This window comes from Lethenteron reissneri, chromosome 25 (assembly GCF_015708825.2).
Source record: "Lethenteron reissneri isolate LAM-NWPU_2019-01 chromosome 25, ASM1570882v1, whole genome shotgun sequence".
In the NCBI taxonomy this organism is placed as follows: Eukaryota; Metazoa; Chordata; class Hyperoartia; order Petromyzontiformes; family Petromyzontidae; genus Lethenteron; species Lethenteron reissneri.
In genome coordinates this window covers 14,263,110-14,276,290 of record NC_083803.1, presented here as the reverse complement: position 1 = coordinate 14,276,290, position 13,181 = coordinate 14,263,110, and the positions used below count along the sequence as shown (strand labels likewise).

The 13,181-nt window shown below is 48.9% G+C and overlaps 2 protein-coding genes across 2 annotated transcripts in view; one reads left to right on the top strand and one right to left on the bottom strand.

The window, feature by feature from the left end:
• The window catches only part of ITPK1 (inositol-tetrakisphosphate 1-kinase), an 87,199-nt gene extending 79,911 nt beyond the window's left edge, over positions 1 to 7,288 (bottom strand). Inside the window, exon 1 of the mRNA XM_061559441.1 lies at positions 7,080 to 7,288. The gene's annotated coding sequence lies outside the window, so the exon portion shown is untranslated. The remainder of the gene's footprint in view (positions 1 to 7,079) is intronic.
• Positions 7,289 to 7,320: 32 nt separating this feature from the next.
• Positions 7,321 to 13,100, top strand: MGME1 (mitochondrial genome maintenance exonuclease 1). The gene is given in 5 exon segments (XM_061559443.1): positions 7,321 to 8,132; positions 8,134 to 8,392; positions 10,259 to 10,538; positions 11,149 to 11,284; positions 12,497 to 13,100. Coding segments are annotated over 5 exon segments (1,131 nt in total). The 5' UTR covers positions 7,321 to 7,841; the 3' UTR covers positions 12,662 to 13,100.
• The last annotated feature ends 81 nt before the right edge of the window (positions 13,101 to 13,181 follow it).

Genomic DNA, 13,181 nt, shown 5'->3' with positions numbered 1-13,181 from the left:
CACATTCACACAGGGTGGGTAGGGTTGCCACCTATCCTGCTTTTCCTAAGATTGTCCTCGTTATGAGGTTGCTGTCCTGAGAAATCTGGAAAACATTAAACGTTCCGTCAATCGTCAGCAGTGAAATATCACACACATTAATTGTACACGCAGTCCTCCCATCGTCTGGAACTGTGGCACTGTGAGATATTCTTCCTCCAATCATATGTCCCTGGTTTTGATTGTACATCGGAGGTAGCAACGCAAACATCCGGGGGAATGACAGCCACCAAGAACCTGAACATCAGCAGAGTTCCGGGGAAAGTCCTGTTTGTTTCTCTTGAATGTACAATGATGTCACTAGGCATGCGTTGTCCTGTGTGTTTACTACACACTCAAGTGCATACAGGTCAATATTATCGGTTGTCTTGGAGACATTTTGTGATTCTAATTTCACATGCTCGGTGCCCTCTGTTCAATTGTGCTTTTCAAGACCCTTGGTCAATCAGGCCTTGTATGATACTCGTGTGACGTGTGATATGAAGTTCCATTCTATTCCTGCCTTTATGTTCAGGAGCTGATTGCCAATGTCGAGGTTTACTCGACATGAGGTTTCAGGAGAGACTTCATGTAGTTTTGTTGTTCTTCCATTTAAGGAGCGCAGGCTACAGTGGTTTACTACATGGTCCATAGTTTGTGTTGCATGGCCACAGTCACATTTTGGCTTTTCTTAAATTTTCCATTCATGACGGAGATGTGTGCATCGGCCTGTTGATGGTCTGGTGTGATTCATAGTACACCAGTGTCATCAAGGAATGTCAAATCCAGGAGGTGTGATGTTTGGGTTTCGAATAAGGTGTTTATTTTGGTCGTCCACGTTGTTAAACTGTTCACCAGCGTTCTTCGGGATCTGGGTGAGATTCTAGGATGGTAACAGCACGAACCTAGAAGGGGGATCGGGACATGAGTTGGCAGCGAGGTACATTGTTGTGGTCTTGGTTGATGAGTAGGTTATTGTTGACAACAAAACGTGTACGCTCCTTGGCAATGTGCATGTCTCTGCAGATATCTGGTAGCAGAATGTTCACCAGAACAGAGAGCCATAGCATTGGAGTTTAGTTTCAGTGTTTCCATTATGATACGCATCGCATTATTTAATTGTGCATATAACAGCTGTGTGTGTGCGAGCTCCCAGACCAGGCTGGGGTGCAGTGACTCTGCCATTGAAGTAGATCAGTGAGCGGCCGCAGTTCGCGTCACATCCTCCCGGTTTTTCCTGCCAGTTTCGGTTGCATGGCGAGTCTTAATTTGTTCTTTTTAAAGGTCTGTTTTAACGGGGGCTTGACGGTCAGGCTTCAAGTAAGAGCTCATGAGACCAGGATAGTCGCATTTGCAAGGGTGACATAGGGTATATGTGTGTCAGTAGGGGGTAACGAATTTTATGTATAATCCCAATTTAGCAAAATTTTCAGTACGTAAAAAAATTTGGCAAATTTGAACAAACTTGCATTTTTTTTATCAACGACTAAAATAATCTAAAAAGCCCCTCTCCAATGGGAATATTGGCAAACAACCATTCACCCACCCACCCCCCCAAAAATAACAAATATACAACCAACAAATGGTCATTTTATATGCAACAGAATAAGCTCGCGGATGTGAAAAAAGGGCCATTAATTAAAAGTACGACTTGTTTGCACGTCACGTGCTACAAATAATGAGAAATAGATATTAATTCTGCCAAGGACATTAACGCTCACAGGACTGACACCAACATCGTGAATGTAAATTCTGGGTGCACTTCATAAATTGTATGAAGATGAAATATGTAACAAGCTGACCTACATTACTGTCCATCATACAGGTTTTTTGGGGGTTAGACCACGTAAATATAAAATGTTTCGTTAGATTGTAAAATGTCGTGGATTTACTCTCCAACACAACCGGTGTGCTGTACTAGTAACGAATTGGCATGTTCTGTTTACGTGACAAACCTTCACTAATTGGCTGTCGGGTGGTGGCGGGTTTAACGACGCATTTATATTTACGCGATATAACCCAAAAAAAACCTGTATTATGAATATTACTCGCGAAAGCCTACGTGTTAAACTATATTATTGTGTTTGCAAATACAGTACTGAAATAGTATGTAATGTTGTTTGTAAGCTTTAATCATAAAAAAAATGTGCCTTAATAGCCAGCACTCGCCGCTTATCAGCATTAAATGGACTAGAAATGTTTTACCCGTGACACACCACAGGAAGGAGAATAGAGCCAAAGATATAATGTATATGAAAGGAAAAAGTAAGGGAAAGGGTACGAGGGAAGATAAATAATGGGAAATAGAGAGAAAAGCGATTGAAAATAAATTGAAAGTTGCGACCATTAGAGATTATATAAGGGCATCGGTGCTGCATGCAGCTGTCTCTTTTTTTCACAGGGGGTAGTGGGCAGAGGAGAGAGATTCGGAGTGGGTCACTGGTGGCCACACAGAAGTCCAGTGATTTATGGGAGGTCGGAGCTAAATTAGATATACTGTATACAAACATAATGCACACGTTTCAGGGACAGCATGTCCATTAATGTTTGTATATATTGTTAATGCATGAATGCACTGGCAAAAAAACAAAACTTTTCACCAAGTGCGTTCGAGGATATCTTCCACTTATATTGTGCAAAATATCAAGATTTGGACCATTTTCATGCTTGTATCATACATCAAGCCAAAGGTTGTGATAATAAAATAACATTCTATCACCATAGTTATGGTTAGGTCAAGGGTTAAGACAAAGGTTAGGGCTAAGATTAAGGCTAGGAGTTGCATTACTAGTCGGGATTATGTTATGGATGGGTTAATTGTCATTAACCTATTTTTTTGTATGAAGTTCAAATTCCAGCCTTAAACTTGGCACCTTGCCGTTGCAACAACGCTCTCTAGTGTAAAGAAAGTGTACTTAAGATTGCCGATTACAGTGCACAATGCAACGTAACACGTTCCTTCGGAGTGGGCAGGTATGAACTTGGTTGAACAGCGCAGCGTTCAGGGGGGGGCAGTTGAATGAGTGGGCCCCCCCCCCTTCCCACCCTTCCCCCCCACCCCCCCCCCCTTCTCCCCCACCCTCCCCGACATCGTCAACCAATCGTGGCGTAGCCCGGTGTTCGGTGGGGAGGGGCATGGGTGGGCAGAATTCCGGATATGCACGACAGACAGACAAATAATCCCTGGTGGGCAGTGTGGAACCTGTTGTTCCTACCTGTATAATGCCTCAAGTAGTTGTGGGTAGCAAATGAGAGTAGAGGTCTCTCAAAACGTGGCTGGGATGGTTGAAGAGGATTTAATAATTACGGTGTCAGCAGATGAAACCGACAGAGCCAAATCCATTGGCTCTAATCCAGATTTTAGCCACCCGTGATGAAAACGTGTGTTGCACTTCTTTTTCAACCCTACGTAGACAAGCGTGCACATTCTTATTTACGGCAAAGTAATCTCTTCAAAAAAACACTGCCAGGGCACTTACCTGGACTTTTACCGTAATGATCTACACACCTGTGCTAAAACTTCTGAGCTCACTGTAAAAATGAACGACTTTCTCTACAACCCTCATTGGGTCACTACCCCCCCCCCCCCCCTTTGCCCCATGAGGGTTGTGGATAAGATGCTCTCCCTGTCCCAAGACAGCACAACAGTGCTCAGCAAATCTGCACGACAGATCTCCATTTTTCCCCTTACGGATGGTAATAGGAGTGGTGTTCCAAGTGATTGTTTTACATATTTGTCATCACAGACCGCCGAGGCAGTTTCTAAACTATACATCTTTAACCAGACAAGGCCCACTGAGCTATTAGCTCTTTTTTAGAAGCGACCTGGCCACAAATAATAAGCTCAACGAAGTGGCCTATCGTGTGTAAATGTAAAGCAGCCAAATACTCGAAACGCATGTTTCTAAACGTGGAGGGAAAAACCGGAGAACCGAGAGAAAAATCCACGCAGTCACGGGGAGAACACGCAAACTCCAAATATGCAGGTGTCAGGGTCGGGATCGAACCCATGACCTCGATCATACCAGGCGAGGGAGATAACATCTCACCGCAGTGCCCCCTCAGCAACACATGGCCACCAACTCACTTATCCATCCTTGCATCACTGAATGGCTTTGCCAAGCAAAGGCTGCTTGCTATAAGCGTCCTCATGTTTGGGTGTGAGATATTGCAGACTGTTATAATGGGCCTGGCCACTTCCTCTCGTAACTTAACATCCAAATGTTTGGGTGTGAGATATTGCAGACTGTTATAATGGGCCTGGCCACTTCCACTCGTAACTTAACATCCTAATTTTTGGGTGTGAGATATTGCAGACTGTTATAATGGGCCGGCAACTTCCACTCGTAACTTAACAACCTAATTTTTGGTGTGAGATATTGCAGACTGGTATAATGAGCCTTGCCACTTCCTCCTGTAACTTAACAACCTAATTTTTGGGTGTGAGATATTGCAGACTGTTATAATGGGCCGACCACTTCCACTCGTAACTTAACATCCTAATTGTTAGGTGTGAAATATTGCAGACTGTTATAATGGGCCGGCAACTTCCATTCGTAACTTAACAACCTAATTTTTGGGTGTGAGATATTGCAGACTGTTATAATGGGCCGACCACTTCCACTCGTAACTTAACATCCTAATTGTTAGGTGTGAGATATTGCAGACTGTTATAATGGGCCGGCTACTTCCGCTCATAACTTAACAACCTAATTTTTGGGTGTGAGATATTGCAGACTGTTATAATGGGCCGACCACTTCCACTCGTAACTTAACATCCTAATTGTTGGGTGTGAGATATTGAAGACTGTTATAATGGGCCGGCTACTTCCGCTCATAACTTAACAACCTAATTGTTGGGTGTGAGATATTGCAGACTGTTATAATGGGCCGGCTACTTCCTCTCATAACTTAACAACCTAATTTTTGGGTGTGAGATATTGCAGACTGTTATAATGGGCTGGCCACTTCCTATCGTAACTTAACATCCAAATTTTTGGTGTGAGATATTGCAGACTGTTATAATGGGCCGGCTACTTCCACTCATAACTTAACATCCTAATTGTTGGGTGTGAGATATTGCAGACTGTTATAATGAGCCGGGCCACTTCCACTAATAACTTAACAACCTAATTTTTGGTGTGAGATATTGCTGACTGTTATAATGGGCCTGGTCACTTCCACCCATAACTTAACATCCTAATTTTTGGGTGTGAGATATTGCAGACTGTTATAATGTGCCGGCCACTTCCTCTCATAACTTAACAACCTAATTTTTGGGTGTGAGATATTGCAGACTGTTATAATGGGCCTGGCCACTTCCACTCGTAACTTAACATCCTAATTTTTGGGTGTGAGATATTGCAGACTGTTATAATGGGCTGGCCACTCCTCTCATAACTTAACAACCTAATTTTTGGGTGTGAGATATTGCAGACTGTTATAATGGGCCGGCTACTTCCGCTCATAACTTAACATCCTAATTTTTGGGTGTGAGATATTGCAGACTGTTATAATGGGCCGGCCACTTTCTCTCTCGTTACTTAACCGTCGTTCACGACTGAGTGCCGGTGACATCACGGCGTTTGTGCAATGCTCGGGGCACTTATGTGGCCACGTGAAGTGTCGAAGGCCCGGGTGTTACCTGTGCCCACGAGTTCTGTAGGGAATGATTGCTGTGTGTGCACGAGTTGTTGTGTGGTGAGCGATTCACGATGAAGCCCTTAGATCGCCTCGCGTGGACTATTCCCTTTCACACACACACACCATCAACACGCACACTACGAATGAACACATACCCTGGAAGGAAGTCACTGGAGCTATGCTCTTTAGAACTGCTTTTTGTGTTTAGTTTGGTGTTCTTCGCCCACACCCTCCGATTAGCACGTTTGTGTCAAAGAAGTTCAACATATATACACCCCCAACACATGAACAGACCCGCATCGATAAACACCCAATAAGACACTCTCCAAATCAACACCAAACCACCAACACTGGAGCCATAAACACTGCGAACAGACAAACCCCCATCACCACCCCGCACCCCATCACCACTCAACCATCACCACTCAACCATCACCACCCATCATCACCCCCCATCACCGCCCCTCACCCCCCAATCACCCCCCCTCACCCCACCCCGCCCCTCACCCCTTCATCATCAACCCCCATCCCCCCCCATCACCCCCCCCATCACCACCTCCATCACCGCCCCCCATCACCCCCCCCAACCCCGCCCCCCATCACCCCCCCCCAACCCCGCCCCCCATCACCACCCCGCCCCCATCACCGCCCCCCACCCCGCCCCCCATCACCCCCCCACATCACAACCCCATCACCCCCCCACATCACCACCCCATCACCCCCCCACATCACAACCCCATCACCACCCTCCATCACCGCCCCACATCACAACCCCATCACATCACCCGCCCCCCATCACCACCCATCACCCCCCCATCACCGCCCCCATCACCACCCCCTCCACCACCCCACCACCGCCCCCATCACCCCCCCCCATCACCCCCCCCATCACCCCCCCATCACCCACCCCCATCACCCCCCCATCACCGCCTCCATCACCCCCCCCCATCACCCCCCCCCCATCACCCCCCCATCACCACCCCCATCACCACCCCACCACCACCACCCCCATCACCACCCCATCACCCCCCCCCCCCACCACCTCCATCACCTCCATCACCCCCCACCACCTCCATCACCACCCCATCACCACCCCATCACCCCCCCCATCACCCCCCCACCACCCCCCCCACCACCACCCCCACCACCACCTCCATCACCCCCCCCCATCACCACCCCATCACCCCCCCATCACCACCTCCATCACCCCCCCCCCCATCACCACCCCCATCACCCCCCCATCACCACCTCCATCATCACTCTGCATCACCCATCCCCATCACCACCCCCACCACCCCCCCCCATCACCCACCCCCATCACCACCTCCACCCCCCATCACCACCCCACCCCCCACCACCACCTCCATCACCCCCCATCACCCCCCCACCACCACCACCTCCATCACGGCCAGACTTACCCTTCACACGGCGATCGGACTTCACGCTCCGCACGACGCGGACAACGAGAAACGCGCCACGCACTTGAACGCCATCGCCACGCGGAGCCTTCCCCTCGGCCCAATTAAGCCGCGGGGAGAAAATCGAACATCGCAGTCATCCGATTCGTGCGAATTGATCTGTTTAAAAATATATATATTGCAAATAAAAAAAGCACACGCACGAAACGCGTTTCTCTTCGCTCCCTCCTCGGCTTCCGTCTGGGTTCACGAGGCGTGCCGGGGGTCATGCGTCGCCACGTGTTTGCGTGGTCCACGTGCTTCGCATCTTCTACCGCGAATCTTTGAGTCGGTCGCTTGCAGCTTCGAACACACAAACGTGTTCTTTTGTTCCAACGTCTAACACAAAATGCGTCTCGCGACGTGTAATGTACAGCAGCGATCTATTTTGTCTTGTTTATTTGACCGCTTTGCACAGCTGTGGATGACATAACAACACCGCGTCCTGTGCCACTGCGTGTAACACCCATCGACTTACCGAGGGCTCGCGTGAGCCAGTATTTAACCCTTCATGTAACGAGACACAGACCTCCACACTTCATCAGGCGCACGTTCAACCTCCAGCCAACGTGGCTCAAGAGATTAAACAGCTGTACACTGTGCAACGGGAGATTCTCAACCGAGTGCGCCCAGCGGAGAACCCGGCTGCGGTGTAAATCCACCGTGACACCCGGAGAAGAGAAGCCACACAACTACAGGTGGAAGACGAGGAGACGGCGAGGGATGATGTTCGTTTTATCCAAAGCGCATCGCCGCCTGTGGCGTCTCTTCGCCTCGCCCACCTCTTCCTCCTCCTCCACGTGCGGTTACAGCAGCAGCAGAAAGAAGGTCGCCGCCTCTCCGTCTCGTTACGCGAGCGCCGAGACGGAACGGCTGCAGCTCGAGTACCAGGGCCTGGTGCAGGACCTCGTGAGCGCGAGATGCGCACAGGGGAGCGCCTCCCCAACTCAGCGCCGAGCGTCTTCGAGGTCTCCCGTCATTCGCTTTCGGTCACCTGTCGACGAGCAGCGGGAAGGCGCCCGAGGTCCCCTTCCCGTTCCTCAACGACGAGCGTCATCAAGATGAGGGTGGTGATGATGATGGTAATGAGGAGGAGGTGGTGGTGGTGGCCCCGGCTCCTCTGCGGGTCGAGGGGCCGCGTGCGGGAGGTCTCGCGAGCGTGACGCGAGTCCTGCAGGACACCATGCCCCTGCAGCAGCGCTACGTGCTCGAGAGGTGGAAGCGGCGCATGGTTCTGGAGCTCGGCAAAGAGGGCTTTGACCGCTACTCGCTCGGTAAACATGCACTGCTCGACTTACGAACGCCCGCACTTACGAACGCCCGCACTTATGAACCTCCGGACTTAGGAACCCCGACTTACGAACTTCTGCACTTACGAACATCCGGACTTACGAATCTCGACTTACGAACGCCCGCACTTACGAACCCCCGCACTTACAAACCCCCGCACTTATGAACTTCCACACTTACGAACACCCGGACTTACGAACCCCCGCACTTACGAACACCCGCACTTACAAACACCCGCACTTACAAACACCCGCACTTACAAACACCCGCACTTACAAACACCCGCACTTACAAACACCCGCACTTACAAACACCCGCACTTACAAACACCCGCACTTACAAACACCCGCACTTACAAACACCCGCACTTACAAACACCCGCACTTACAAACACCCGCACTTACAAACACCCGCACTTACAAACACCCGCACTTACAAACACCCGCACTTACAAACACCCGCACTTACAAACACCCGCACTTACAAACACCCGCACTTACAAACACCCGCACTTACAAACACCCGCACTTACAAACACCCGCACTTACAAACACCCGCACTTACAAACACCCGCACTTACAAACACCCGCACTTACAAACACCCGCACTTACAAACACCCGCACTTACAAACACCCGCACTTACAAACACCCGCACTTACAAACACCCGCACTTACAAACACCCGCACTTACAAACATCCGGACTTACGAACCTCGACCTACGAACCCCCGCACTTACGAACATCCGAACTGACGAACCTCGACTTACGAACCCCCGCACTTACGAACACCCGAACTGACGAACCTCGACTTACGAACCCCCGCACTTACGAACCCCCGCACTTATGAACTTCCGCACTTACGAACATCCGGACTTACGAACCTCGACTTACGAACACCCGCACTTACGAACTTACGAACCTCGACTTACGAACCCCCGCACTTAACGAACCAGCTTCGATGTAATATTTGTTTTAACTTCGCCTTAAAAAGGCAAACTCGCACTTGCAAATCAAACAGTGGAACTATTTGGTTCGGCTGAGCGATCGCGAGATGTAACGAGTCGGTCTCCCGCTGGGAGCGAGTGTGTGAAGGTGAGTGGGGAGCGGCGGTGTAGCGGTTAACGCGCTGCGCTCCCAACCCAGCGACCCGAGTTCGATTCCAGCTCACGGCCAACATCAGTGACGGTTATCTGAATCGCTGCTGCGCGCCACTGGGGAGACAAAGGCGGCCGGGCGTGGTGCTGGCCACCCACCCCCTCATGTACCGTGCCGGCCTTGAAAGGTGCTCACTAACAGCACTTGCCACATAAGTCTGTTAAGGCTACACGGAGGGGTCTTTGTAATACAGTACTGTAGTGAGACTGGTGGTCAGATTGTTAATGGTTAAGTTATGAAAATCTTTCACGGTAAGATCGTGGGACTGATTGTAATATTGTGTAATTTTGAGATTGCGTGATAATGGTGAGAATCTAAGATTTGTATTGTGTAAATACAATATTGTATTGTGCCCCCTTTAAAATGAAAACCTTCCAATATTTTTATCCTTTTTCTCATTAAGTCCAGGTGTACTGTACCATAGTTACACTGCTCACTGATGTCAATGACATTAAAGCATTTTAAAATTTAATAACAAAAAATCTTCAATGCATTTCCCTCGTGTAAGAGCAGTGATATTCATGCATGTTGGACATTATCAGTAGCAGCAGCAGCATAAACTATCCTCTCACATTGCCATTGAACACTAAATTAACGTAAATATGCCAAACATCCTTCATGCAGGATCTACCTGAAGACGTCTCAAAGAGTTGCTCTGCCGGTTGAAGCAATGGACGTCGTTGCATTTTTGCAGGCGTGCTCCGGCAGGGCCGCAAGCTGCACGCCGTCATCCAAGAAGCCCTGACACAGCGCCTGTCGAACCCCGGCGCGGACCTGGAGCTGGCGCCGGTGGTGGAGGAAGCGGCGTTCGCGGGCGAGGAAGAGTCGAAGGAAGACGACGAGCTGCTGCGGGGCTACGCGCGGAGCGTGCAGCCCGTCCTGGCGGACCTGGGGCGTGTTCGCGCCGTCGAGGGGAAGGTGCAGCACGCGCGGCTCCAGTACATGGGCCACATCGACTGCCTGGCCGAGTACAGGTGCAGCCAGCGTGGGTGCCGCGGTGGCGAGATGTTAAATCCCTCGCCTGGCATGCAGGATGTCGTGGGTTCGATCCCGGCGCCTAGAGTTTGTGCGTCTCTCTCCCCGTGTTTGCGTGGATTTTTTTACCGGGTCCTCTGGTTTTTCCCTCCACGTTTAGAAACGTGCGTTTAGAGTATTTGGCTGCTATACATTTTCACATGCTAAGCCACTTCGTTGAGCTGTCATTTGTGGCCAGGTCATTTCTGAAAAATAACTTTTCAGCTCAGTGTGCCATACCTGGTAAAACAAAAAGAATTTCGTTTTTGGTTTTAGTTTATACGGCTGACGTTGATGTCCAGAAACAACTGAGGAAATTGAGCCAGATGATTGCGTCAGGAGCAATGGAGTTTCCCCATTTACATTCCATCACACGAGGTTTTGGCCGCGCAAGAGACGCTTAAAATCTTATTTCGAACCAAAGCCCTCTGCAGTGTTGGCTCAGTGCTCCGACTCATTGCCCACATGGCCAGTTGAGATTTTCATTCATTTATAGCCATTTGACGTGCGAATAGTCGAGCTAAAATATTGCTTTGCATCGGCTGTCCGCGCTGTTTGCCGGCGTTGCAGAGGCCAGCTCTGCCTGATCGACTGGAAGACGTCCGAAAAGCCCAAGCCCAAGCTGCGAGACACGTACGACAACCCGCTGCAGGTGGTGGCCTACGCCGGGGCAGTCAATTATGACGCGAACTACGCCCCCCTGCAGGTAACGGCAGCATGTGGGCGCTTGGACAAACTCAAGGAATTTTTACAATATTTTTCCGAGTAAGGTGCTTGTACATTAATGTTTTTCCAACAGTCTGCTATCTGATTCTGTGCTCTCATTGTGGCCCATGTCCGTCACTGGTTCCTGCGCGCATGATGTTTGTTATATGTATGTTGATCTTCTTTAACGCTGTACGTAGCCAACCGTGCTATTGCAGGTGCGGGGGAAAGGACAACAAAAATATCACAAAGCAGTCCTAAAGAAATTCGTGTTCAATTTAGATTTAGAAGTGCATAGCTTTAGTGGCTTCCTAATATAGGAAAGGAAGAGCCGCCCGGGCCAGACAGCCACAGAAGCGCATCTGAAAGCGCGCGATGCGATGCGGTGACCGTTTTTGTTCGATGGCGAGCCAAAAGCCGCTGCCGGATGTTTTCAAGTGTTGTCACTCGTTAAATACAACCGAGGACAAACACGTTGAGAAGCAATAGACAACCCACGTTTTATAGCCGTCTAAACGCGACTATCTCAAGACAACGTACAGAAACACTCGTTCCATTTCTTTATTTGTTAGACTGGCATAGCATCACAGGAGTTTGCTAGGCCAGCAATGAGGTCAGATTTATTGAGGTTATTCCAGACGATAAAAAGTCTGGATTCTTATTTTGACATCCTGGATCTTTGACGTAGTTTCATACAAGATAACATATCTAACTGGCAAAGTTGTCGCGATAAGTTTTCTTCCGAGCTTGATAATAAATGGCACATTAAATGCTTGTGCACAGGACAATTTAATTTGTTTGAACTGTGTCAGATGGCAGGGAGGGTCTTAACGTCACACGTCTTTTTTTTGCCAGACCGTTAACGTGGCCTCGCTCCAAGAATCGATTGCGGATCAAAAAGTGATTCATCTTCTTGGTTCTTTCGGTAAAGTCACGTAGAAGGGAAATAATGAAATAATAATAATGAAACATAATAAAATACAATTCTCACGACGTTTCGGCCACCGGCTTGTATAATAGCAGCCACCGTTGTGGCCGAAACGTCGTGAGAATTATTTTATTATGTTTTATTTTTATTATTTTATTATTTCCCTGCTACGTGACTTTACCGAAAGAACCAAGAAGATGAATCCCTGCAGTCACGAAAGCTTTAAATCGAAATTTAAGTGTTCCATCGCTACAAGGCGAGCGTTTTCCCGACGCACCCCCGCAGGTGGAGAAGGGCATGGTGGTGGTGGCTTACAGGGACGGCTCGCCGGCGCACACGCACCTGCTGGATCCGCGGCTCTGCCTGGAGTACTGGCAGCGCTGGCTGCTGCGTCTGCAGGAGTTCCACTCCCGCGCGAGAGAGGGACATCCGAAACGGACGAAGCTGTAATGCAGGAGGATTGTCCGCGCATAGCCGTGTATACGTGACAGGCTGTTGCGGCAAGTGCTATCGGCGAGCACAGGTGCGCGCGCACACAAACGCACCGTTTGAGAAACCTGTCCAATATTTCAACTGTCACGCCTGGACATTGAACCGATGACGTTCTGTACTGCGAGTCCAGCGTTCTAACCTATGTACATAAAAACATTTCGACAAAGGCTTGTACAATAGCAGTCGCAAATTAAACCCTACTGCCTTTGTACCCGTACATGTGTACTTGAATATTTAGTATTTTGTATCTTCAATGCTTTTTTTTATGGATTTAAGAAAGACGAGTGTCATTTTGAACAATCCAAGCAACTCAACTTGACGCCTTTGTAAATGTTTGAAATGGTCACGAAGTGGAGAGTTGTTTAAATAAAAGAAAATAAACGATGTTTAATACGAACTTGTATTAATGTTTTAATATATCTACAGCATTCACCTTAATATAATTCAGCAGTGTTACCCGTACCAGACCACGTCCCGT